The sequence below is a fragment of the Heteronotia binoei genome, chromosome 5 (assembly GCF_032191835.1).
Source record: "Heteronotia binoei isolate CCM8104 ecotype False Entrance Well chromosome 5, APGP_CSIRO_Hbin_v1, whole genome shotgun sequence".
NCBI classification, from domain to species: domain Eukaryota; kingdom Metazoa; phylum Chordata; class Lepidosauria; order Squamata; family Gekkonidae; genus Heteronotia; species Heteronotia binoei.
The window spans coordinates 11970608-11997438 of record NC_083227.1 but is presented as its reverse complement, the minus strand read 5'-3'; the positions used below and the strand labels follow the sequence as shown (position 1 = coordinate 11997438).

At 47.4% G+C, this 26831-nt stretch overlaps 1 protein-coding gene across 1 annotated transcript; it reads right to left on the bottom strand.

Moving 5' to 3' along the window:
• Positions 1-2832: 2832 nt before the first annotated feature.
• On the bottom strand, positions 2833-26586 carry LOC132571712 (zinc finger protein 91-like). Its single transcript, XM_060238507.1, has 4 exons — positions 26392-26586; positions 25454-25515; positions 22061-24064; positions 2833-3718 (listed from the first exon to the last, which is right to left on the bottom strand). The coding sequence occupies exons 1-4, from the start codon at positions 26584-26586 to the stop codon at positions 2833-2835; spliced, it is 3147 nt and encodes a 1048-aa protein (XP_060094490.1).
• Positions 26587-26831: the final 245 nt, after the last annotated feature.

Sequence of the window (26831 nt, the reverse complement as noted above, 5' to 3'; positions counted from 1 at the left end):
GACTCTCACAGCAGCTGCCCTTTCAAGGACAGAGGCTCAGAGTGGCCCACAATCTCCTTTCCCTTCCTCCCCCACAACAGACACCCTGTGAGGTGGGTGGGGCTGGAGAGGGCTCTCCCAGCAGCTGCCCTTTCAAGGACAACCTCTGCCAGAGCTATGGCTGACCCAAGGCCATGCCAGCAGGTGCAAGTGGAGGAGTGGGGAATCAAACCTGGTTCTCCCAGATAAGAGTCCGCACACTTAACCACTACACCAAACTGAGGGTGGTATAGAAGCCTAATAAATGTTAAGCAGAGAAATATTCACTCTGGTATTCTCAGATATCTCTGTACGGAAAGTTTATTTTTTATAATTCAATTTGTATCTAGCCCTCCCTGCAAGGAGTAAGAATGAGGGAGAAGGCATGTTGGATCAGGCCGATGGCCTATTCAGTCCAACACTCTGTGTCACGCTGTGGCCAAAACCCAGGTGGCATCATGAGGAGAAATCAGTTAATCCCGGTGAGTCTGTGTCTGTTTTAGCTGAACAAGTAAAGAAACTGAGATTCAGTCATCTAACTATACAGTTTATTGAAGCACACTTGTTTCGCCTCAGAATACAGGGAATATTAGAGGCATGATTGCTCAGAACTGAATCAATACATAGTGAAAGTCAAAAGCACATTAACCAGGCAGCTAGTCTACAGTAATACACTCTACATGGATCCACCCTCGAAGTCAGACTCTCCAGATGATACTGAATTCCACAGCGAGATTACTCTTCAGGTTGAGGCACAGAATGCGTTTGACACATGTCTGAGTTCCTCCTTTGGATAGTGTTTAGACCAAACGTGGCCCATGGGCCACATCCATCTAATACTGGGCTCAAATCCAGCCCCTGAGCAACTTCCCTTTCCTGTTTCCATTTCCAGGGCTAGCTGGCTTTCCCCCCAGTTCCCTTAGTGGTTTATGCTTCCTGCTTCTAGCCTCCCTTCCCCCCACCCCCTCACACACAGCTTCTACTTCCTTCTCTGGGGCTTCTCCTCCTCTTTTGGGGAGGAAAGAGACAGAAACAAATTTGGAGTCCCATTATGGCAGTTTGAGACCAAGGACATTTTATTCCATGTAAGAACGTAAGGGAAGCCATGTTGGATCAGACCAATGGCCCATCCAGCCCAACACTCTGAGTCACATAAGAACATGAGAGAAGTCATGTTGGATCAGGCCAATGGCGCATCCAGTCCAACACTCTGAGTCACATAAGAACATGAGAGAAGTCATGTTGGATCAGGCCAATGGCGCATCCAGTCCAACACTCTGAGTCACATAAGAACATGAGAGAAGTCATGTTGGATCAGGCCAATGGCCCATCCAGTCCAGCACTCTGTGTCACACAGTGGCCAACCGCCCCCCCCCCCCATAAATTTTGGTGTGCAAGCACACTTCTTCTAGGATGGGAGTATGGGTTCTTGACAAACACAATGTACATTGAGGAAATTATTTTGGCTTACTCTGAAAAGTTGCTAAAAAAGAAAAGATTGGATTTTTCTGTTCCTATCTGGATCCCACACACTCAAAAAAAAAAAAGAGACCCTATTAGGAATTGCAACACTTGGATTGGTCCTTATATTTTGGAGAGTAGAGTGATTTCAGATGCCAAATGATAACAGCACACATTGGTAATGAGACAGGAAAACAAGCTTTCAATTCGGTCCAGTTGGATGCATTGTCTTGAGCTTCATTATCAATTGTAATTCAGCAGTCTTTCTTTCTAATCTCCTTTTGAAATTCCTTTGTAAGAGCACTGTTCCTTTTAAGGCAGCAGCTGAATGTTGTGGTTTCTAATGTCAGACTTATCCTTTGCATCCTCCTGGACAGAACTGAGACCTAGGTTTCCTGTCTCATTACCAAGGCTGGTATCTCCACACCCACTACCCCTCTGCATGTCGTTTTCTGTGGCCCCAGAAGGTAGGACCAGAACCAATGGCTTGAAATTAAATCAAGAGTTTCCGACTCAACATTAAGAAGAACTTCCTGACCGTTAAGAGTGGTTCCTCAGTGGAACAGGTTTCCTCAGGAGGTGGGGGGCTCTCCTTCCTGGGAGGTTTTTAAACAGAGGCTAGATGGCCATCTGATAGCAATTAAGATGCTGTGAATTTAGGGGGAGGTATTCATGAGTTTCCTGCATTATGCAGTGGGTTGGCCTAGATGACCCTGGGAGTCCCTTTTGATTCTATGATTCCATATCACACCTAATCCAATCAAACCTGCTATTGCCATTCACCTGCCATTGCCACTTGACATCTGAAATCACCTTTATAAAGTTTTAATTTCTGGTACCTCATGTTACATCTTATGGTACGCATGGCCCAACGAAGTGACATTTATGTTAGATCTGGCTCTTGTAACAAATGAGTCTTAACGCCTCTGGTTTAGTCTGAGTATAACCGACAAAGTGTAATACTCAGTATAATGCTGAGTATAACCGACAAAGTCTTTCTGGGCTTAAGGTCTACGGAGTGACAGGCCTGCTTCTCTCAATATGAACTATTGCAACGACTTTACTCATCTGTGGAAAGATCGTGGGTGAGACTGAGCAGCAAGGAGAGAAACTCTTCCAAAATCCAAGTGTTCCACGGGTGTGAAACAGAATGCAATGGGTCGTCATGTTAGTCTGTCTGTAGCAGTAGCAAACAGCGGACCCCAGCAGAACCTCAAAGAACAACGAAGAACCTTACTTCATGGTAAGGCCTTTTTTGCTACAAAATTTGTGCCTGGGTATGAGCTTTTTTAAGTCAGAGCTGTTGCATTCCAAATTTTCCAAGCTACTTCTCAATCAATGCTTCAGACATTTCTATGCTTTCGCCTCAGTGTGAATTCTTTGATGTGAACTTAGTGTATCCTTCCGTCTAAAATTTTTGCCACACTTCAGGCATTTGTATGGCTTCTCCCCTGTATGAATTCTTTCGTGGTAGGTAAGGCCTCCTTTGCTACGAAGACCCTTTCCACATACCAGGCAGTTATATGGTTTCAACCCTCTGTGAATTCCTTCATGGTAAGTAAGGCTTCCATTGCTACTAAAGCACTTTCCACACTCCAGGCATTCATACGGTTTCTCCCCTGTGTGATTTCTTTGATGGCGAACAAGGTGGTTACTCTGACTAAAGCTTTTTCCACATTCCACGCATGCATATGGTTTCTCCCCTGTGTGAATTCTTTGATGGAAAGTTAGAGTATCCTTCCTTGGAAAGGTTTTTCCACACTCTAGACATTTATATGGTCTCTCGCCTGTATGAATTCTTTCATGGTAAATAAGGCTTTGTTTGCTAGTAAAGCAATTTCCACATTCCAGACATTTATATGGGCTCTCACCTGTGTGAATTATTTGATGGACAGTTAACATACACTTATCTCGAAAACTTTCCCCACACTCCAAACATTTATATGGTTTCTCCCCTGTATGAATTCTATCATGGTAAGTAAGGCTTCCTTTGCTTCTAAAGCTTTTTCCACATTGCAGGCATTTATATGGTTTCTCTCCTGTGTGAATTCTTTGATGGAGGGTTAGTGTATCCTTTCGTGGAAAGCTGTTTCCACACTCTAGGCATTTATATGGTTTTTCACCTGTATGAATTCTTTCATGGCAATTAAGGCTTACTTTGCTACTAAAGCACATTTCACACTCCAGACATTTATATGGGTTCCCAACTGTGTGAATTCTTTGATGGGAAGTTAATATAGTCTTCTCTCGAAAGCTTTTTCCACACTCCACACATGTATATGGTTTCTCTCCTCTATGAATTCTTTCATGGTAAGAAAGGCCTTTTTTGCTACAAAACCTTTTCCCACACTCCAGACACTTACATGGTTTATCCCCCGTATGAATTCTTTCATGGTATGTAAGGATTCCTTTTCTACTAAATCTTTTCCCACATTCTAGGCATTCATATGGTTTCTCCCCTGTGTGAATTCTTAGATGGAAATGTAGATTATCCTTCCGTGGAAAGCTTTTTCCACATTCCAAACATTTATATGGCTTCTCCCCTGTATGAATTGTTTCATGGTAAGTAAGGCCTTGTTTGGTAGTAAAGCAATTCCCACATTCCAGGCATTTATATGGTTTCTCCCCTGTGTGACTTTTCCGATGATACATAAGGCTTCCTCTATGCTTGAAGCTTTTTCCACATTCAAGGCATTTATATTGTTTCTCCTCTGTGTGAATTCTCTCATAATGTGTAAGGCTTCCACTCTGCTTGAAACTTTCCCCACATTTAAGGTATTTATATGGTTTCTCCCCTGTGTGACTTCTCTGATGGGAAGTGAGCATTCCACTCTGACAGAAGTTGTTGCCATACTCCAGGCACTTATATGGTTTCTCCCCTGTATGAATCCTTTGATGGGAAGTCAGGTTGTCACTCCAAATGAACCTTTTCCCACACTCCAGGCATTCATATTTTTTTGCCTCTCCATGAATGCTCTGCATACTCCTGGCTGAAAGAAAGAGACACGTCATGAACATTGTGAAAAATAGAGCAGTAACATTAGAGAACAAACTAAATTAACTGTGGTAGAGAGTATAAGCCAGGGGTGTCAAACATACGGCCTGGGGGCCAAATCAGGCCCCTGGAAGGCTAGTATCAGGCTGCCGAGCAACTGGCTGTCATCTGCTTCCTTCTCCCTCTCTCTGGCTTCCTTTTGCATCACAGCTTGTTTTTCCATGCTTGCTCAGCCACACAGGAGCTACAAAGCAAAGCCTCTATTTTCTCCTTTGGCTGAGGCTCCTCCCTTGGGGAGGAAGGAGGTAGGCAGAGCTTGTTTTGCCAGGCTCTCTCAATCGCACAGCAAAGCTACTGTACCAAGCCTCTCTTGCTTCTATTGGCTGAGGCTCCTCCCCCTCCTGGTCCCTTGGGGAAGGAAGGAAAGAGGGAGAGCTTCCTTTGCCCAGTTCCCTGGATTGCACAGGAGAGATACAAAGGACCAATGAATGCTAATGTTTTAAGCATGTTTTAAGGTTGTTTTTTTTAAAAAAGAAAATATTTAATTGTGTTTGTCTGTGTCCTTTATAAAGTTTATATCTCTGCTACCTAATCTTAAATAGGTACACACACGGCCCGGCCCAGCAAGGTCTCATTTATGTCAGATCTGGCCCTCATAACAAATGAGTATAAGCAATGAAAGGCTTGCTGTCCTGACACACTTTCAAAAGTCTTTGTTTGTAATCTGGTCCTTCGATATCTTATACTGTACTGAAGGATCAGTATTTCAAAGCGGTTTTTCAAAAACGAAGCCACGAGTCAGTGAGATTCTCCTCAGGCAGTGATGCAGCTTACAGATTAGTTATTTCCTCTTCAACCTCTAAAGAAGGGATGTCAAACATGCAGCCTTGGGCCAAATCAGGCCCCCAGAAGGCTCCTATCAGCCCCCCCGAGCAACTGGCTCTTGTCTGCTTCCTTCTCCCTCATCTTGCTTCCTTCTGCATCACAGCTTGCTTTGCAAAGTTTGCTCAATCGCACAGGAGCTACAGAGCAAAGCCTCTGTTTTCTCCATTGGCTGAGGCTCCTCCCCCTCCCGGTCCCCCGGGAAAGGAGGGCAAGAACCAGAGTTTCCTTTGCCCAGTTCCCAAGATCCCATGGGAGAAATACAAAGAAAGCAACTTTAAGACCGAGTGCTAATGTTTTAAGCATGTTTTATTTTAAGGTTTTTTTTTTTTTTAAAAAAAACAGCTTTCAATTGTGTTTGTGTCCTTTATAAAGTTTATATCTCTGCTACCTAACCTTAAATAGGTACGCAGATGGCCTGGCCCGACAAGATCTCATTTATGTCAGATTCAGCTCTCCTAACAAATGAGTTTGACACCCCTATTCTAAAGGAACCTTTTCAGCATTCACAACCCACCCCAGCTGTTTGGAGGAGAACCATCTCTCAGAACAGGGGTGGCCAAACTTGCTTAACATAAGAGCCACACAGACTAACTCATCAGATATCAAAGATTTCAGGTTTTCACAGCTGGTAACATCATTAGGGTTTGTAGAATCTTTCGGGCTTAAGTGCCGTTGCACATTCACAAACAATGGGTACATCCACAAACCAACTGCCCTTTCACCACACCCCCTCCAGCCTAGAAATAGCAGCTCTCCAGCAGCCCTGGCCTCACTCAATGCACAGCAGCCAAGAAGGTCAGAGCGCCTGCTCCGGCTACAATGCCACTGAGGATGTTCTCCACAGCTGAGAGCAAAACGTCTGGAAGAAAAACTTTCTCCAGTAGAACACGGCACTTAAGCCCGAAAGATTCTACAAACCCTAATAACTCATCAGATGTTTGAGAGCCACGAGAGAGGGAGGGAGGGAGGAAAATAGATGTGGGAGGGAGGAGGGAAGGAGAAGTGGAAAGAAAGCAACTTTAAATGCATTTTCCAAGCCACTGGCTGGCTTGGCTTGGAGCAGTGCTTTAAAGAGACAAATGCCTTCTCCAGCCAATAGGACAGTGGAGGCTTTGAGAGCCACACAATAGGCTCCTGAGCTGCAGATTGGCCACCCCTGTCTTAGGATAAGGAAGGTCACAGAAACCGACCAGCCTGAGGAAGGAAGCACAAGAAACACCCCCCCCCCCCACACACACACCACAGACCTGTCAGTCTCTCCTCTTCCACCGAGAACAGGAAGAACGACTCTTCTGCTTCTTCCAGCCAGGAGATCAGGTCAGGTTTGGTCATCCCTGGTTCTTTTCACATCATGAAAAAAAAGAGCAGAAGTTAAGAATTCTGCTCTCTGCACACCCATCCTTCTCTTCCAAACCAACTGGACTATATCCCTGAAGGCACAACAGGCAAGCAATAAGTGAGTGGTGGAGTACAGGACAGATGGACGGGCAATTATCTGGAGGGGAAATGTTCAGCCAGTGAATTTCAGACCTTCAGAAAAAGCATAAAGCGAGTCTTTTGGGATTTAAAAAAACAAACAAACAACAACCCAAAATCGTTACAACTGACGCCTTTTTGAGAAGAATAATAATAAGATATTGGATTTATATCCTGCCCTCCACTATGAAGAGTCTCAGATCAGCTCACAATCTCCTTTACCTCCCCCCCCCACACAGCGGACACCCTGTGAGGTGGGTGGGGCTGGAGAAGGCTCTCACAGCAGCTGCCCTTTCAAGGACAGAGCCTCAGAGCGGCCTACAATCTCCTTTCCCTCCCTCCCCCACAACAGACACCCTGTGAGGTGGGTGGGGATGGACAGGGCTCTCTTAGCAGCTGCCCTTTCAAGGACAGCGGCTCAGAGCGGCCTACAATCTCCTTTCCCTTCCTCCCCCACAACAGACACCCTGTGAGGTGGGTGGGGCTGAGAGGGCTCTCAGCAGCTGCCCTTTCAAGGACCACCTCTGCCAGAGTTATGGCTGACCCAAGGCCATTCCGGCAGGTGTAAGTGGAGGAGTGAGGAATCAAACTTGGTTCTCCCAGATAAGAGTCTGCACACTTAACTGCTACACCAAACTGGAGAACCCCAAGCCCTTCCCAGATGTTAGACAGGATGGCATTACTTAGCCAAAGGGCCTGGCCACATCCTTCCTCAACAGCAACTACGGACAGAAAAGAGTCATTGTGAGACTGAACAGCATCAAGGAGAATAGATCCCTCACCTGGAGAGGCCAAGTTCTCAAAGTTCTCCAGCATGACTTCCTTGTACAGAGCTCTCTGGGCGGGGTTCAGCAAGGCCCACTCCCCCGGGGTGAAATACACAGCCACCTCTTCAAAGGACACGGGGGGATCCTGGAGGAGAAGAGAGTGATTCTTTCCTTCACTGGAGAATTGGTTCATGAGAAATTCCTCAAGATTTGGGGGTGTAACTTATAGAGGGCAGCGGGGCTGGATTAAACCCTGTGGAGGCCCTTAGGCAGTCAAAATCTTAGGGGGCCCCTCTAAGGTTGGCAGGTCCCTCGCAGCCTATGGTGGGGTTTTCCCTCCCAAATGGCTATAGCAGCGGTCCCCAACCCCCGGGCCAGGGACTGGAACCGGGCCGTGACCTGTTTGAAATGGACTGTGCAGCCTCGCCACCCCCCCTCCCCCGCAGCCTCACCGCCCCCCTCCCGTGGTGTCTCGTCTTCCCCCCGTTTTCACCATTTTAAGGCTGGGGAAGGGAAGGAGGCAAGGGCAGCGTCGCTCACTGCTGCTGCTGTGGCGGTTTTCCCGCCCATCAGCTGATTGGTCGGCCTGGGAGGTGCTTCACGATCTCTTCCCTGGCCTTAAAATGGTGAAAACGGGGGGAGGAGGAGGTGAGGCTGCGCAGGGGGCAAAGGAGGGACGAGGAAACGCTGCAGGGGAGGCTGAATTGCGTGCCCCCACCCTGTCGGTCCTGGGGCCAGTCCCCGGGGCCAAAAAAGTTGGAGACCACTGGCCTAGAGTGTCCGGGAAAACCATATAGTTTCCCTGGAAACGCCTAGAGCGGCCACCGCACAACACCTCCAGCGCAATGATGTCACTTCCGGGTGACGCCATGGTGCCAGCAACTTCGGGGGAAGTTCCCCCCGCTGGCCCAATGTGGGCCGGTGGGTTGGGAACCTCCCGGGCAGGGAAAGCCCCGCCTGTACCCCTCACAAATTATCTCAGAGTTGGGGCAGCTGCCCCACTGTCTGAGGCCCCTGCTGTCCAGCCTGCAGGCCCCTTCTCAAAAGCCGCTTTGACAAAGCTGCGGGGGAGAGGCGGAGAGAGGCAAACTTGGCGACAACGCCAGCAGCAGCGGCACGAGTCATGTCGGGCAAAGAGCGGCTCAGTTGCTGGCTGCATGTGTAGGCTAGGAGGGCTGCAAGCAGGGGGGAACCGGGGGGAGAAGCCATCCCGGGGCCCCTAAAAGCATGGCCTAATTGTTAATCCAGCCCTGGAGGACAGAATTTGGTGAAGGAACTCAGCAGTCTGCCCCCATTTCTGTATTCTGGAGGTATGGTTTCCAGGAGAGCTCTGGGCCTCACTGGAGGTTGGTAATCAGTATTGTTTTATTCGCCCCTGTTGCACACCTAATGCAAGGCAGGCTTTGAGTAGAACCAAGAGCCAGAAGCCTGATTCAGTGAGCCTTGTGACAGATAAGAATCTATTCCTATTTCCCCAGTGATGCCCTCTCCTTACCTGAGCAAGATTCATGGCGGATCGTCTTCCCCCATCACACGTAGATAGCAAAGAAGGCATCGCAGTTTTCTTTCTGCTGCTTAGGAGGGAGAAAAAGAGAAATGGTGGGAAGCCATTTTTTGCCGCACGTTTTAATTTTTGCTCTAGTCCCCAGAGAGACTCCCCCTGCTTATTTGTATCCTGTCTCACACAGTGGCCAACCAGTTCCTCTGACGGACCAACAACAGGGCATAGAGGTTGAGGCCTTCATAAGAACATCAGAAGAGTCCTACTGAACCAGGCCACTGGTCCATTCAGTCCACCATCCCGTCTCACACAGTGGCCAACCAGTTCCTTTGACAGGCCAACAACAGGGCATAGCTGAGGTCTTCATAAGAACATAAGCTCGAGAGTCATGGAGTAAAAGGACAGGTCCTCTTGTGGATCAAAAACTGGCTAATTAATAGGAAGCAGAGAGTGAGTATAAATGGGCAGTCTTTGCAGTGGAGGACGGTAAGCAGTGGGGTGCCGCAGGGCTAAGTACTGGGTCCCATGCTCTTTAACTTGTTCATAAATGATTTGGAGTTGGGAGTAAGCAGTGAAGTGGCCAAGTTTGCAGATGACACTAAATTGACTCAATCTATATGCAAAGTAGTGTTTCCTTTTTGTCTGTTTTGAACCTACTGTCCATTAGTTTCATTAGATGCCTTCAAGTTTTAGGCTTTTAGAAGAAGGGGAAAATAATCTCTCTCTTTGTCACCTCTCCACCCCGTCTAATTTTATAAACCTCCATCATGTCCAAACATGGAAAAAAAATAATATTGAGAAAAAAACGTTGCAAAACCATAAAAGGAAACCAAAAAAAGGAAAGGAAACTTTGAAGCCTGTGTACACAAGTGCCAGGACTAGCGAAACTGTTAGTTCTCCATTACCTATTGATTTAAAATACAAAACAAATAGTAAAAGGGAAAAAAACCAACAAATTAATGTTTTATAAACTGGAGGGGTGGGGGTGATTTTCAGCACAGTACAAAAAACTTCAAGCATTCCCTTCTTTAATTTTGTAATTTACTGTGGAAAAAGTTCAGAATATCACTACTGTTAATAGTTGAGATGCCAACAATGGATGAGTTAATTGTAAAGGTAATAGATACAGCCGAGATGGATAAGCTTTCTAATTTGTTAAGCTCAAAACCCGTGAACTACGTGGAAAAAAATTGGGACGTATTTTAGGAATGGTTGACGAAGGGTTATGTGGACAAAAATTAGAAAGATAAATGAACCCACCAGAAAAAAAAAACGTGCAAATGAGCAACATGCTAATTAAGTGAAAGTACAGCAACTTTGATAATAGTATATTCCCCCCCCCCCTTTAAAATACAAAGACCGTTTCCTCACACAGCTCACCTCGCAGTCACAATCCTGTTCCCTCCGCAGCGTCTGTCGGATTTCCCACCATCTGCGCCGAAGTTACAGGAAGTGCCACGGCTTTTGCATAGCAAACGTAAACTGGGTTTTAGCGGTTTACGTCTGCTACGCAAAAGCTACGGCACTTCCTGTAACTTCGGCGCAGATGGTGGGAAATCCGACCGGACACTGCGGAGGGAACAGGATTGTGACTGCGAGGTGAGCTGCGTGCAAAAACGGTCAAAGTTGTATACAAGAGTGTGGAGAGTGAGGTATCACTGTCCCCTTTTACTCTAATTTTTGTTGATGTTAATGTGTGTCTTGGTTTGTATAATCTGTTTGTATTGTCTGTTCCTTGTTTTTTTTTAATATAGCAAATACAAAGCTTAAACAGGAAAAAAAAATAGTCAACAGCACAAACTGACTGCTGAACACAGAACCGCAATTTGGATTTAAAAAATCTTCCCTTAATAAAAATTCCTTAAAGACGATATTGGATTTATATCCTGCCCTCCACTCCAAAGAGTCTCAGAGCGGTTCACAATCTCCTTTCCCTTCCTCCCCCACAACAGACACCCTGTGAGGTAGATGAAGATATTGGATTTATATCCCGCCCTCCACTCCGAAGAGTCTCAGAGCGGCTCACAATCTCCTTTCCCTTCCTCCCCCACAACAGACACCCTGTGAGGTAGATGAAGATATTGGATTGATATCCCGCCCTTCACTCCGAAGAGTCTCAGAGCGGCTCACAATCTCCTTTCCCTTCCTCCCCCACAACAGGCACCCTGTGAGGTAGATGAAGATATTGGATTTATATCCCGCCCTCCACTCCGAAGAGTCTCAGAGCGGCTCACAATCTCCTTTCCCTTCCTCCCCCACAACAGACACCCTGTGAGGTAGATGAAGATATTGGATTGATATCCCGCCCTTCACTCCGAAGAGTCTCAGAGCGGCTCACAATCTCCTTTACCTTCCTCCCCCACAACAGACACCCTGTGAGGTTAGAGAAGATATTGGATTTATATCCCGCCCTCCACTCCGAAGAGTCTCAGAGCGGCTCACAATCTCCTTTCCCTTCCTCCCCCACAACAGACACCCTGTGAGGTAGATGAAGATATTGGATTGATATCCCGCCCTTCACTCCGAAGATTCTCAGAGCGGCTCACAATCTCCTTTACCTTCCTCCCCCACAACAGACACCCTGTGAGGTTAGAGAAGATATTGGATTTATATCCCGCCCTCCACTCCGAAGAGTCTCAGAGCGGCTCACAATCTCCTTTCCCTTCCTCCCCCACAACAGACACCCTGTGAGGTGGGTGGGGCAGGAGAGGGCTCTCACAGCAGCTGCCCTTTCAAGGACAGAGAGCGGCCTACAATCTCCTTTCCCTTCCTTCCTCACAACAGACACCCTGTGAGGTGGGTGGGGCAGGAGAGGGCTCTCACAGCAGCTGCCCTTTCAAGGACAGAGAGCGGCCTACAATCTCCTTTCCCTTCCTTCCTCACAACAGACACCCTGTGAGGTGGGTGGGGCAGGAGAGGGCTCTCACAGCAGCTGCCCTTTCAAGGACAACTTCTGCCAGAGCTATGGCTGACCCAAGGCCATGCTAGCAGGTGCAAGTGGAGGAGTGGGGAAGCAAACCCGGTTCTCCCAGATAAGAGTCCACACACTTAACCACTACACCAAAACTGGCTCCCCATTTTTAAACATAAAAAAAAAAAATCATGTGCCCCACTTAGAGAGCCAGTTTGGTGTAGTGGTTAATATGTATCAGGGGTGGCCAATGGTAGCTCTCCAGATGTTTTTTGCCTACAACTCCCATCAGCCCCATGCTGGCTGGGGCTGATGGGAGCTGTAGGCAAAAAAACATCTGGAGAGCTACCGTTGGCCACCCCTGTCCTCTATCTTCTCCCCCCACAACAGACACCCTGTGAAGTGGCTGGGGCTGAGAGGGCTCTCCCAGAAGCTGCCCTTTCAAGGACAACTCCTGCGAGAGCTATAAGAACATAAGAGAAGCCATGTTGGATCAGGCCAATGGCCCATCCAGTCCAACACTCTGTGTCACACAGTGGCCAATATGTGTGTGTGTGTGTATTTACACACACACATATATATACACTGTGGCTAATAGCCACTGATGGACCTCTGCTCCATATTTTTATCCAATCCGCTCTTGAAGCTGGCTATGCTTGTAGCTGCTGCCACCTCCTTTCCTGGCTTTCCTCCTGTGGCAGTGAATTCCACACGTTAATCACCCTTTGGGTGAAGGACTTCCTTTTATCTGTTTTAACCTGACTGCTCAGCAATTTCATTGAATGCCCACCAGTTCTTATATTGTGAGAAAGGGAGTAAATACGTCTTTCTCTACTTTCTCCATTCCATGCATAATCTTGTATACCTCTATGTAGGGTTGCCAATCCCCAGGTGGAGGTAGGGGATCCCCCGGTTTGGAGGCCCTCCCCCCACTTTAGGGTTGTCAGAAAGCGGGGGGAGGGGAGGGAAATGTCTGCTGGGAACTCTATTATTCCCTATGGAGATTTATTCCCATAGAAAAACATGGAGAATTGATCTGTGGGTATCTGGGGCTCTGGGGGGGCTGTTGATTGGGTTAGAGGCACCAAGTTTGCAGCATAGCATCTAGTGCCTCTCCCCAAAATACCCTCCAAGTTTCAAAAAGTTTGGACCAGGGGGTCCAATTCTATGAGCTCCAAAAGAAGGTGCCCCTATCCTTCATTATTTCCTATGGAAGGAAGGAATTGAAAAGGTGTGCCGTCCCTTTAAATGTGATGGCCAGAACTCCCTTTGGAGTTCAATTATGCTTGTCACAGCCTTGATCTTGGCTCCACCCCTAATGTCTCCTGGCTCCACCCCCAAAGTCTCCTGGCTCCACCCCCAAAGTCCCCAGATATTTCTTGAACTGGACTTGGCAACCCTACCTCTATGGCTCTATGTCTGTCTCAAGGCCATTTCAGCAGCTGCAAGTGGAGGAGTGGGGAATCAAACCAGATAAGAGTCTGCACACTTCTCCCAGATAAGGAGCAAAGGAGATTTCTGCATTGCTGGGGAACACAACAGGCGAAGATGCCAAAGCCTCCTGTGGCCGGGCGGGAAGAAGACGAGGGGCAGAAATGGGGCAGGTCTCTCCTCCTCCCCCCACCCCAAATCTCCTGCTTCTTTGACCCATTTCCCCCCACCCCCAACACTTTGCGCGCCTCCTGGGTGTCTTTCTTCCCCGGATCTCCTCTGGGGATTTCTTTGTCTTTGCACAAAGCAGCTGGTTCTGATATGGGGGAGGGGGCTGAACTGGGTGGGGGAGGGGGAAGGAAGCGTCTCCCCCCCCCCCCCCATTGAGTTCCACCCCTCCTCCTTGCTCTCCGCTTGGGGTCTCGCATTGCAGACCCCCCACCTAATTTCTCCAGACCCCCCTCTCCCCAAAAAGCCCCATTGAGCTCACCTTCTCATGCATTCAAGCAGCAACCCCCAACCCCGGGGGATTCAAACGTGGCTTTTGCAAAAGCAGAAGCCGGAAATTTCACCCCCTCCCCCTCCCCAAGATGCCTCTCTAGGATGGCCTGGAGGTGTGTCTCGCTTTATCCCTTGGAAAGCGACCCGGAAGGGGAAAAGGAAAGGCTGAAAAACGCCCCCCTGACATCAGATCACATAAATGAAGACCACCCCCTTCCCCCCTCCCCAATCCAAAACTAAGGTCATTATTCTGCTGCCCGCCCCGCCCCAAAGCCAGGAAAGAAACTGGGATCAATTTTGCACTAGACCTTTAAGCCTGGTTTAGTCCTGTCCCCAAGATGAAATTCTACACTAAAACCATAGAATCATAGATAGATCCAAGCGGGCAGCCGTGTTGGTCTGAAGCAAGAGAACCAAACAGTAGACAAGGGGCACCTTTAAGACCAACTAAGTTTTATTCAGAATGTAAGCTTTCGTATGCTCTAAGCAGACTTCATCAGACAAAACTGGAATGGCAAGCAGTCCCAAATATAGAGAAAGTGGGCAAGGAGTTGGTATGCAGTCATGGGAATGTTTTTAGCAGATGAAAAGAATCACAAATTGGGGTCTGTGTTGTTTAGGTATGAGGTGCTATACATCTGGGTATCATTCTGGCTTTGTTAGTTCTGCGTTTAAGTAGAGGGCATTGGTTTCTCACTAATCTGCTTTTTATCACTCTCCGCTGCCCCGTGGCGCAGAGTGGTAAAGCCACAGCCCTGCAGTCGGAGCCCTTTGCTCGCGACCTGAGTTCGATCCCGGCGGAAGCTGGGTTTTCAGGTAGCCTGTTCGAGGTTGACTCGGCCTTCCATCCTTCCGAGGTCGCTCAAAAGGAGTCCCCAGCTTGCTGGGGGGGAAGCGTAGACGACTGGGGAAGGCAATGGCAAACCACCGTCGTAAAAAGTCTGCCGTGAAAACGTTGTGAAAGCAAGATCACCCCAGAGTCAGAAACCACTGGTTCTTGAACAGGGGACTACATTTACCTTACTTTTTCAGCCCAGTTAACAACACTGGCAAACACAGACCCCAATTTGTGATTCTTTTAATCTGCTAAAAACATTTCCATGACTCTACATACCAACTCACGGCCCACTTTCTCTATGATCAGGGGTGGAGAACAGTGGCTCTCCAGATGGTTTTTTGCCTACAACTCCCATCAGCCTAAGCCAATGGCTGGGGCTGATTGGAGTTGTAGGCAAAAATGTCTGGAGAGCCATTGTTCCCCACCCCTGCCTATATCAAGGACTTCTATATCAAGGACTTCTAGAGCCAGTTTGGTGTAGTGGTTAAGTGTGCGGACTCTTATCTGGGAGAACCGGGTTTGATTCCCCACTCCTCCACTTGCACCTGCTGGAATGGCCTTGGGTCAGCCATAGCTCTGGCAGTTGTCCTTGAAAGGGCAGCTGCTGTGAGAGCCCTCTCCAGCCCCACCCACCTCACAGGGTGTCTGTTGTGGGGGAGGAAGGTAAAGGAGATTGTGAGCCGCTCTGAGACTCTTCGGAGTGGAGGGCGGGATATAAATCCAATATCTTCTTCTTCTTCTTGCCATTCCATTTTTGTCTGATGAAGTCCGCTTAGAGCATACGAAAGCTTACATTCTGAATTAAACTTAGTTGGACTTAAAGGTAAAACTTGTCTACTGCTTTGTTTTATAGAATCATAGAGTTGGTTTCCCTGATTCCAGTGTAGAATCTCCCTTTGAGAATGGGGCTAAACCAGGATCAAAGGTCTAGGTGGGTTTTATGCCAATTGGTTCAAAGATACTTTTGGGGCATCTCTGTCCCGCAGGGATAGATGTTGAAAAGGAAAATGGAATAAGAAGTCTTTGGCCCCTGAGGGGGAAACAAAAAAAATAAAAGATGGCTCTTCATGGATCCGGTTTGTTGAGGGAGCTCGCCCAAATCCAGGAGCACGGATTCAGCCAGAAAAACACAGATCCGACACTTTGCAGAACTGCAGTGTTTAGGGTTGCCAATCCCCAGGTGAGGAGAGGGGATCCCCCGTTTTGGAGGCCCCCCCCACCTCAGGGTCATCAGAAAGCGGGGGGAGGGAAGGAAAATGTCTGCTGGGAACTCCATTATTCTCTATGGAGACTTGTTCCCATAGAAAATAATGGAGAATTGATCCGTGGATATCTGGGGCTCAGGTGGGGGCTGTGTTTTGCGATAGATGCACCAAGTTTTCATTGTAATATCCAATGCCTCTCCCCAAAATACCACCCCCGCCCAAGTTTCAAAAAGATTGGACCAGGGGGTCCAATTCCATGAGCCCCAAAAGAAGGTGCCCCTCTCCATTATTTCCTATGGAAGGAAGGCATTTAAAAGGTGTGCGGTCCCTTGAAATGTGATGGCCAGAACTCCCTTTGGAGTGCAATCGTGCTTGTCACACCCTTGCTCCTGGCTCCGCCCCCAACGTCTCCTGGCTCCGCCCCAACGTCTCCTGGCTCCACCCCCAGCGTCTCCTGGCTCCACCCCCAAAGTCCCCAGATATTTCTTGAATTGGACTTGGCAAGCCTAGCAGTGGTGCATATGTAACATAAGGGATGTCATGCCAGCCTTCGGATGGGCCCTGGAGATACCCTGGAATTTCACCTTCACGAAGGATAGCTATATATCCAGTGTTCCAATGCATTTCTCATTTAGAATAGCGTATCAGAAGAAAATGTTTTTTGCATTGACCGACTCAAATAAGGGATATTGGCTGTTTATCTCATTCCATATGCTAACCTGTCTTCCACTATGTTTCAATGTATTTCTTAATAATGGCAAACTAGAATGATGCTTTTATATGTGTCACACGTTTAAATTAAGCCTCTGAGAACCTTATGCTGTCCTTTTAACCCAGAGCTGACATCACAGCAGACTCTTATTTATTACAAGATACTTAACGGCATGGACATCGATCTGCTATTCTGACGTTTATCACTGTTTTTGCTGTTTTAGCCCAGTGGATATAGGCTGGCAGCCGCTAGGCCGTGGCTTGTGATTCTTTTAATCTGCTAAGGGCCATCTCCATGATTTTGCATGCCGATTCACTGCCCACTTTCTCTGTATTTAGGACTGCTTGCCATTCCATCCTGCTGTCTGATGAAGTGTGCTTAGAGCGACCTAACTTTCTTTGCATTTCTCCTGTGGGATCCAGGGAACTGGACAAAGGAAGCTCTGGCTCTTTCCTTCCTTCCTTCCCCAGGAGACCAGGAGGGGGAGGAGCCTCAGCCAATAGTAGAGAGGCTTGAATCCGTAGTTTTGCTGTTCGATTGAGAGAACCTGGCAAAGCAAGCTATTCCTCTCCCCTTCCTCCCCAAGGGAGGAGCCTCAGGCAATGGAGAAAATAGAGGCTTTGCTATGTAGCTCCTGTGCAATTGACCGAGCCTTGCAAAGCAAGCTTTTATACAGAAGGAAGCAAGAGAGATAGAGAAGGAAGCAGATGACAACCAGTTGCTTGGGGGCCTGATTGGAGCCATCCAGGGGCCTGATTCGGCCCCTGAGCCGCATGTTTGACACCCCTGGTCTAGCCAGTGCCTTAAAGATGGATTGTCTTGCAGCTCTGCTCTACGTTCGTATGGTGTTTTTCTTTTGTTGTTGTTCTTGGAGTTCCTTGTAGCTTCAGGTTATTAATGCGAAGCTATATAGAAAAACTGGAGTCCTTCTGAGGTAAGCTACTGGCTGCTTCATGCCCTTCAATCATTTTGGGGACATTGCACATTTCCCCCCTTCATATGGAATGCTCCAGCTCTTTAGCCCCACCCCAGTGGGTTCATTATATTGAAACAAAAGATAAACACTGTTATGCTGTAGATCAGTGTTTTCCATTTGCAGGTTTGCGACCCGGCACCGGGCCACGGAAGCCTCAATACTGGGTCACAAGAAAAGCCAAAGCTAGCCCTGCCCCAGCAAAGCCTGAGCTCTGCTCTGCTTCCTTCCTTCCCCTGTCTCTGTGTTGTGCACAAAAAGCTAGCCTTGAAGACTTACACAGGCTGTAAAGCCTGAGCTCCACTTGGCTTCCTTCCTCCCTCCATCTCTGTGTTGTGCAGAGAAAAGCTAGCCTTGAAGACTGACACAGGCTGCAAAACCTGAGCTCCATTTTCCTTCCTTCCCCCTCAAGATTCTTCTGTTGGGTCATTCCAAATTCACTATCACGTATCATGCTCATAGCCACAGACCACACCACAAAAGTCATGTGTTCGTGGCAGCTATTTTTTGGGATCGTTATGGCAACCCATGTCTGTTCTCAAAATTCTGAAAATGCTCAATGGTGCCAACAAGGTTGAGGAATCCTGCAACAGTCAGTTTCCCTTTGAAGCACTCGCCGAGTTCGGCAGGCACTGCAGAGGTTCAGGGATGGCAGGAGCGGGGAGCGGGCGCCCACCCCTGCTGGGAGCTGGCGCCCTACGCATTTGCCTAGTTGGCCTACTTCCACATGCTGGCCCTGCTTGTGAGGTAGGTGATGGTGAGAGATATGGAATATTGGATTCTTAATGCAATTAACAAGTAACATGTTGTCCATGAAGGTTTCGCTCCTTTCAGACTTCCAGAGAAAAAAATGCACTTCTCATACAGGGTTCTGGAGAAACAATTTTGAATGTTCAGATAAATCAATTGATGATGGGGTTTATTTTGAACGTTCTGGGTTTTTTTCTTGGCTTTAAGGGGTCCCTTAAAAAATGGGGCTTTTCCTCTTCATTGCCCGCCGAACTCGGTGAGCACTGCAGAGGGAAACCGACCAGGGTTTTTTCTTGGCTTTAAGAGGCTGGAGGAGCTCCACCAACCCCTTACAGCCAAGAAAAAATGGGGCTTTTCCTCTTCAATGCCCCCCGAACTCGGCGAGCACTGCAGAGGGAAACTGAACAGGGTTTTTTCTTGGCTTTAAGAGGTTGGAGGAGCTCCACCAACCCCTTACAGTCAAGAAAAGATGGGGCTTTTCCTCTTCAACGCCCCCCGAACTCGGTGAGCACTGCAGAAGGAAACTGACCAGAGTTTTTTCTTGGCTTTAAGAGGCTGGAGGAGCTCCACCAATCCCTTACAGCCAAGAAAAAATGGGGCTTTTCCTCTTCAACACCCCCCGAACTCAGCGAGCCTTGCAGAGGGAAACCGACTCGGTTTTTTTCTTGGCTTTAAGAGGTTGGAGGAGCTCCACCAACCCCTTACAGACAAGAAAAAATGGGGCTTTTCCTCTTCAACACCCCCCGAACTCAGCAAGCCCTGCAGAGGGAAACCGACTGGGGTTTTTTCTTGGCTTTAAGAGGTTGGAGGAGCTCCACCAACCCCTTACAGACAAGAAAAAATGGGGCTTTTCCTCTTCAACGCCTGCCGAACTCACCGAGCACTGCAGAGGGAAACCGATCAGGGTTTTTTCTTGGCTTTAAGAGGTTGGAGGAGCTCCACCAACCCCGTAAAGCCAAGAAAAAATGGGGCTTTTCCTCTTCAACACCCGTCGAACTCGGCGAGCACTGCAGAGGTAAACTGACCAGGGTTTTTTCTTTCCTTTAAGGGGTTGGGAGAGCTCCCCCGAACCCTTTAAGCCAAAAAATCTGGGCTTCTCCTCTCCAGCACCTGCCAAGCGCTGTGAAGGGAATGCGCTAAGTGCCCGGTATGATGACGTTACTTCTGGGTGACGTCATCATGCCGTTCACGCACAAAGCGTGCACGGGAAAAATCTACTTGGGGGGGCGTTGGGGTTCTGCCTCGGGCGACCGAACCCTACTTGCCAGGCCTGCTCACAAGGTTGGGGAGAAAAGTAACCAAGTGATTTTTTTATGAATCTAATTTTTGTCTTTAAAAAGGTAGTCCCCTGTGCAAGCACCAGTCGTTTCCGACTCCGGGGTGACGCTGCATCACGATGTTTTCGCGGCAGGCTTTTCCCGGGGTGGTTTGCCGTTGGCAGAATCCTCCCCCCCCCCGCACACTGATTGTGTGCTTGAAGCGTGCGCAGCACGATGACATCGCTTGAAAGTGATGTCATTGTGATGGCGCACTTTGCTGGTTGGGCAGCGGCTGCTTGCATCCTTCTTCCTTCACCCTGAACTGGGGCGACGGAAGAAGGATGCAGCCAGCCACTGCACGGCCAGCAAAATGCACCATCACGATGATGTCACTTTCAGGTGACGTCATTGTGCTGTGCACGCTTCAAGCGCACTATTAGTTTTTTTGGGGGGGGAGGGAGTTTGCCTGGGGTGGCAGAACCCTTAGCGCCGGGGCCGGGATCAGGCCAATAGCCCATCCAGTCCGACGCTGTGTCACACAGTGGTGCCATCCGAAGGAGAAACCCTAATTCATCTCTCTGCCGCTGTGTCTGTTTTAGCCCCAGGGGGCCAAGTTGAGCCAATAAGAACCTCAGATTCAATTATTTGACAAACTACGCAATTTACTGAACCTCAACACTCGATTCTCCTCAGAATACAAGGGAACGTTAAAGGTACGAATGTTCGGAACGGAATCAACACACACAATGAAAGTCAAAGCCACGATAACCAGTCAGGCAGTCTACCAGAATCCGCTCTACATGGGTCTACCCTTGAAGTCTGAATCTCCAGCTAGTACAGAACGTTGCACCTTGATTACTATTCGGGGTGACGCACATCTGACAGCTATCTGAAGATTCCTTCGTTTTCCAGTTTATACTGACCAAGTCTTTCAGGGCTTAAGGTCTACAGAATTACAGGGAAACTTCTCTCAGCATAAGCTGTTGTAATTGCTTTTGCTCCTCTGTGGAAAGATCATGGGTGAGATTGAGAGCAACACATAAACAATTTGCTCGTGTGGCTCCTACTTGGGGGGAATGCCTTGCCCAAGCAGGAGAAGAAGACTCCCACAATTTTAGCATTCCACAGAAGGTGTGAAGCCATGTTAGTCTGTCTGTAACTGTAGCAAATATAAGAACATAAGAGAAGCCATATTGGATCAGGCCAATGGCCCATCCAGTCCCACACTCTGTGTCACATAAGAACATAAGAGAAGCCATGTTGGATCAGGCCAGTGGTCCATCCAGTCCAACACTCTGTGTCACAGAAGAACATAAGAGAAGCCCTGTTGGATCAGGCCAAAGGCCCATCCAGTCCAACACTCTGTGTCACAGAAGAACATAAGAGAAGCCCTGTTGGATCAGGCCAAAGGCCCATCCAGTCCAACACTCTGTGTCACATAAGAACATAAGAGAAGCCATGTTGGATCAGGCCAGTGGCCCATCCAGTCCAACACTCTGTGTCACATAAGAACATAAGAGAAGCCATGTTGGATCAGGCCAGTGGTCCATCCAGTCCAACACTGTGTCACAGAAGAACATAAGAGAAGCCATGTTGGATCAGGCCAGTGGCCTCACCAGTCCAACACTCTGTGTCACATAAGAGAAGCCATGTTGGATCAGGCCAATGGCCCATCCAGTCCCACACTCTGTGTCACACAGTGGCCAACCCCCCCCCCCCCATTGTGCCTTCAGGAGGTCCATCAGTGGGGCCAGGACGCTAGAAGCCCTCCCTCTGTTGCCCCCTCCCCAAGCACTAAGAATACAGAGTATCACTGCCCCAGACAGAGAGTTCCAACAATGGACACTGCGTCTAATAGACACTGATGGAGTAAGAACCCAGTAACACCTTAAGTATGAACAAAATTTGTAGCAGGGGATGAGTTTTCAAAAGTCATGGCTCACTTCTTCAGATATCTTAACTGGAATCTTTCTCTTTCCTACTGAAAGACAGCATTTTTATGATGGAAATAAGGCTGCTTTCTAGTTTTACAGTCTACCTTTCTTTCATGGAATGCCTTTCCACATTTCAGATGTTTCTACGCTTTCTCTCCAGTGTGATTTCTTTCACACTAAGTTAGTTTGTCTTTCCCATGGAAACCTTTTCCCACATTCCAGGCATATATATGGATTCTCCCATGTGTGTCTTTCCATGGTTAGTGAGGCTTCTCTTGCAACTGAAGCCCTTTCCACAATCCAGGCATTGATACGGTTTCTCCCCTGTATGAATTCTTTCATGGTATGTAATGCTGCCTTTCCTGGTAAAGCACTTTCCACACACTGGGCATTTATATGGTTTCTCCCCTGTGTGAACTCTTTGATGGGAAGTTAATATTTTCTTCTGTCGAAAGCTTTTTCCACACTCCAGACATGTATATGGTTTCTCCCCTCTATGAATTCTTTCATGGTAAATAAGGCTTCCTTTGCAACTAAAGCCTTTCCCACACTCCAAACATTTATATGGTTTCTCCCCTGTGTGGATTCTTTGATGGGTAGTTAACTTATCCTTGCACAGAAAGCTTTTTCCGCACTCCAGGCATTTAAACGGTTTCTCCCCAGTATGAATTCTTTCGTGGTAAGTAAGACCTCCTTTGCTACTAAAGCTTTTTCCACACTCCAGGCATGTATATGGGTTTGTTCCTGTATGAATTCTTTGATGGGAAGTTAATATACTCTTCTGTCGAAAACCTTTCCCACATGCCAGACATTTATATGGTTTTTCCCCTGTATGAATTCGTTCATGGTAAGAAAGGCTTCCTTTGCTACTAAAGCATTTTCCACACTCCAGGCATTTATATGGTTTCTCCCCTGTATGAATTCTTTGATGGGAAGTTAACTGATCCTTGCATCGAAAGCTTTTCTCACACTGCAAGCATTTAAATGGTTTCTCTCCTGTGTGGATTCTTTGATGGAAAGTTAGAGTATTCCTCCGTGGAAAACTTTTCCCACACTCCAGACATTTATATGGTTTTTCCCCTGTATGAATTCTTTCATGGCAAGTAAGGCTTTGTTTGCTAGTAAAGCAGTTTCCACACTCCAAACATTTATATTGGTTCTCACCTGTGTGAATTCTTTGATGGAAAGTTAATATATTTTTCTGTCGAAAGCTTTTCCCACACTCCAGGCATGTATATGGTTTCTCCCCTCTATGAATTTTTCCATGGTAAATGAAGCTTCGTTTCCTACTAAAGGTTTTTCCACACTCCAGGCATTTATATGGTTTCTCCCCTGTGTGAATTCTTTGATGGAAAGTTAGTGTATCCTTCCTTGAAAAACTATTCCCACACTCCAGACATTTATATGGTTTCTCCCCTGTATGAATACTTTCATGGTAACTAAGGCTTCGTTTGCTAGTGAAGCAGTTTCCACACTCCTGGCATTTATATGGATTCTGCCCTGAGTGAATTCTTTGATGGATAGTCAATATATTCTTCTGTCGAAAGCTTTTCCCACATTCCAGACACTGATATGGTTTCTCCCCTGCATGAATTCTTTGATGGTAAGTAATGCCTTTTTTGCTTCTAAAACTTTTTTCACACTCCAGACATTTATATAGTTTCTCCCCTGTATGAATCCTTTCATGGTAAGTAAGGCTTCCTTTGCTACTAAAACTTTTCCCACACGCTAGGCATTTGTATGGTTTCTCCCCTGTGTGAATTCTTTGATGGAAAGTTAATATATTCTTCCGTCTAAACCTTTTCCCACACTCCAGACATATATATGGTTTCTCCCCTGTATGAATTCTTTTATGGTAAGCAAGGCTTTGTTTGCTAGTAAAGCACTTTCCACACTCCAGGCATTTATTTGGGTTCTCCCCTGTGTGAATTCTTTGATGGGAAGTTAGAGTATCCTTCCGTCGAAAGCTTTTACCACACTCCAGACAATTATATGGTTTCTCTCCTGTATGAATTCTTTCATGGTAAGCAAGGCTTTGTACACTAGTAAAGCAGTTTCCACACTCCAGGCATTTATATGGTTTTTCCCCGGTGTGAATTCTCTGATGATACAGAAGGCTTCCACTCTGTTTGAACCTTTTCCCACATTCATGGCATTTATAAGGTTTCTCCCCTGTTTGAATTCTCTGATGATGCATAACTCTTCCATCCTGCTTGAAGCTTTCCCACCACAGGAGGTATTCATATGGTTTTCCCCTTGTGTGAATTTTCTGATGGGAAGTGAGTCTTCCAAGCTGACTCAAGCTGTTTCCATCCTCCAGATGTTTATATGGTTTCTCCCCTACATGAATTCTTTGATGGGAAGTCAGGTTGTCACTCCAAATGAACCTTTTCCCACATTCCTGGCATTCATATTTTTTTGCCTCTTCCTGAATTCTCTCCATACCCCTGGCTGAAAGAAAGAGACATTTGTTAGGACATTGTGAAAAACAGAGCTGGAACACTAAAGAACAAACTAAATTAACTGTGATACAGAGTGAAAAAAATCAAAAGAGAACTAGGTTTGATTCCCCACATGCAGCTGCTGGGTGACCTTGGGCAAGCCACAGTTCTCTCAGAACTGTTTTCTCAAGAGCAGTTCTCTGGAAGATCTCTCAGCCCCACTTACCTCACAAGGTGTCTGTTGTGAGGAGGAGAAGATATTGGATTTATAACCCACCCTTCGCTCTGAATCACAGAGCCTCAGAGTGGTCACAGTCTCCTTTACCTTCCTCCTTGACAACAAACATCCTGTGAGGTAGGTGGAGCTGAGAGAGCTCTCTGAGAAGCTGTCCTTTCAATCTGGCTGACCACAGGCCATTTCAGCAGCTGCAAGTGGAGGAATGGGGAATCAAACCCCATTCTCCCAGATAAGAGTCTGTGCACTTAACCACTACACCATCCAGGGAAGAGGAAGGGAAGGAACTTGTAAGTCACTCTGAGGCTCCAAGTGAAGGGCGGGGCATAAATACAATCTCTTCCTCTGAAGGATCAGTAGTTTAGGGGGCTTCTCAAAAACGAAGCCACGCAGCAGTGGGGTTCGCCTCAGGCAGTGATGAAGGTTACAGATTGCTTAGTGGAGAGCCAGTTTGGTGTAGTGGTTAAGTGTGCGGACTCTTATCTGGGAGAACCGGGTTTGATTCCCCACTCCTCCACTTGCACCTGCTGGCATGGCCTTGGGTCAGCCATAGCTCTGGCAGAGGTTGTCCTTGAAAGGGCAGCTGCTGTGAGAGCCCTCTCCAGCCCCACCCACCTCAGAGGGTGTCTGTTGTGAGGGGAGAAGACATAAGAGATTGTAGGCCTCTCTGAGCCTCTGTGCTTGAAAGGGCAGCTGCTGTGAGAGCCCTCTCAGCCCCACCCACCTCACAGGGTGTCAGTTGTGGGGGAGGAAGGTAAAGGAGATTGTGAGCCGCTCTGAGACTCTTCGGAGTGGAGGGCGGGATATAAATCCAATATCTTCTTCTTCTAGTTATTTGCTCTTCAACCCCTACAAGAAGAAGATGACGACACTGGATTTATATCCCACCCTCCACTCTGAATCTCAGAGCGGCTCACAATCTCCTTCATCTCCCTCCCCCACAACAGACACCCTGTGAGGTGAGTGGTGCTGAGAGGGCTCTCCCAGCAGCTGCCCTTTCAAGGACAACCTCTGCCTGAGCCATGGCTGGCCCAAGGCCATTCCAGCAGCTACAGGCAGAGGAATGGAGAATCAAACCTGGTTCTCCCAGAAAAGAGCCCACACACTTAAGCACTACACCAAACTAGCTTAGAAGAACCTTTTCAGCATTCTAAGCTCACCCCAGCTTTTTGGAGGAGAACCAGCTCTTAGGATAAGGGAAGTCACGGAAACCCACCAGCCCCTAGGAAAGAAGCAAAAGAAACGCACCAGCCAAACATAGAGTCTCCAGGCCCTCCTCTTCAGCTGAGAACAGGAAGAAGAGCTCTTCTGCTCCTTCCAGCCAAGAGATCAGGCCAGGTTTGGCCATCTCTGGTCCTTTCCATCATGAAAAAAAAGAGAGCAGGCAATTAGAATTCTACTCTGTGCACATCACTTCGCCTCTTCCAAGCCAACTTGACTATATCCCTGAAGGCACAACAGGCTAGTAAGATGTGTTGGGTGGAATAATGGGTGGATAAAAGGGACAATGATCCAGAGATGAAATGATCACTCACTGAGCTTTCAGTCCTTTATAAAGAAGAATCGGTGTGTCTATCAGCATTATTATTATTATTACCATTTTTTTACAGAATCATAACAACTGACTTCTTTTTGAGAATAAGAGAGGGTAAGATTTAGGATTTGCTCGGGCCCAGGGCTTGAATTCAATAATCAAGCAGAACACGGTAGAACAGGGGTGGCCAACGGTAGCTCTCCAGATGTTTTTTTGCCTACAACTCCCATCAGCCCCGGCCATTGGCCATGCTGGCCAGGGCTGATGGGAGTTGTAGGCAAAAAAACATCTGGAGAGCTACCCTTGGCCACCCCTGCGGTAGAAAATACAAACCAAAACAACAAAGCAACCGTGTGGCCAAACAAATCACGTAATACCTTGAACAAATTTACGTCAATAACCTTCTATACCAAAGTATCTTGTGCAATACAGAGTGCCACAAGGCAGCGCATCAATACTCTCAAAGTCAAAAGAGTCCTGTAAAAAACCGCTAAGGTGTGCTCAAACCAAGATAGTTTGCCTTGAGCGTGAGCCACTGTAGAAATATTTTCCTAACTGCAGTACGAAGGAGGATCTTTTCATTGATTTGCTCTTGAAAAAGTCGGAACCGCCCTCGGGCGGTTGTTCAAACGCGCAGCAAGCCAAGTCAACAAACGCGTTGAGAGCGTCTGTATTCATCATCGTGCTCGGAAGGTGGAGAGGGGAGAGAAGGACTGTGCCACGGTCATCCTCTGAACAGATTTTCACCACTCCGTTCATGTTTGGAACTATCTTGGTTTGACCACACCTTAGTGGTTTTTTACAAGACTCTTTTGACTTTGAGATTATTTATGTGTTGCCTTGTGGCACTCTGTATTGCACAAGATACTTTGGTATAGAAGGTTACTGAAGTAAATTTGTTCAAGATATTAAGCGATTTGTTTGGCCACACAGTTGCTTTGTTGTTCAGGGCTTGAATTCAGCAGGAGCTCACAGAAGCGCAGCTCCTGCACCTTTCTGAGGGT

Bases quoted from the DNA above. Each gene is read 5' to 3' on its own strand.
- LOC132571712 (XM_060238507.1), bottom strand. From the start codon at position 26,586: ATGAACGGAGTGGTGAAAATCTGTTCAGAGGATGACCGTGGCACAGTC. The intron at 25,516-26,391 runs GTACTGCAGTTA...CTTCTTTCCTAG, and splicing joins CAATGAAAAGATCCTCCTTC to GGGCTGGTGGGTTTCCGTGA. The intron at 3,719-22,060 runs GAAAATATTAAC...TCGAGAGAAGAC, and splicing joins GGAAAAAGCTTTCGACAGAA to TATATTAACTTCCCATCAAA.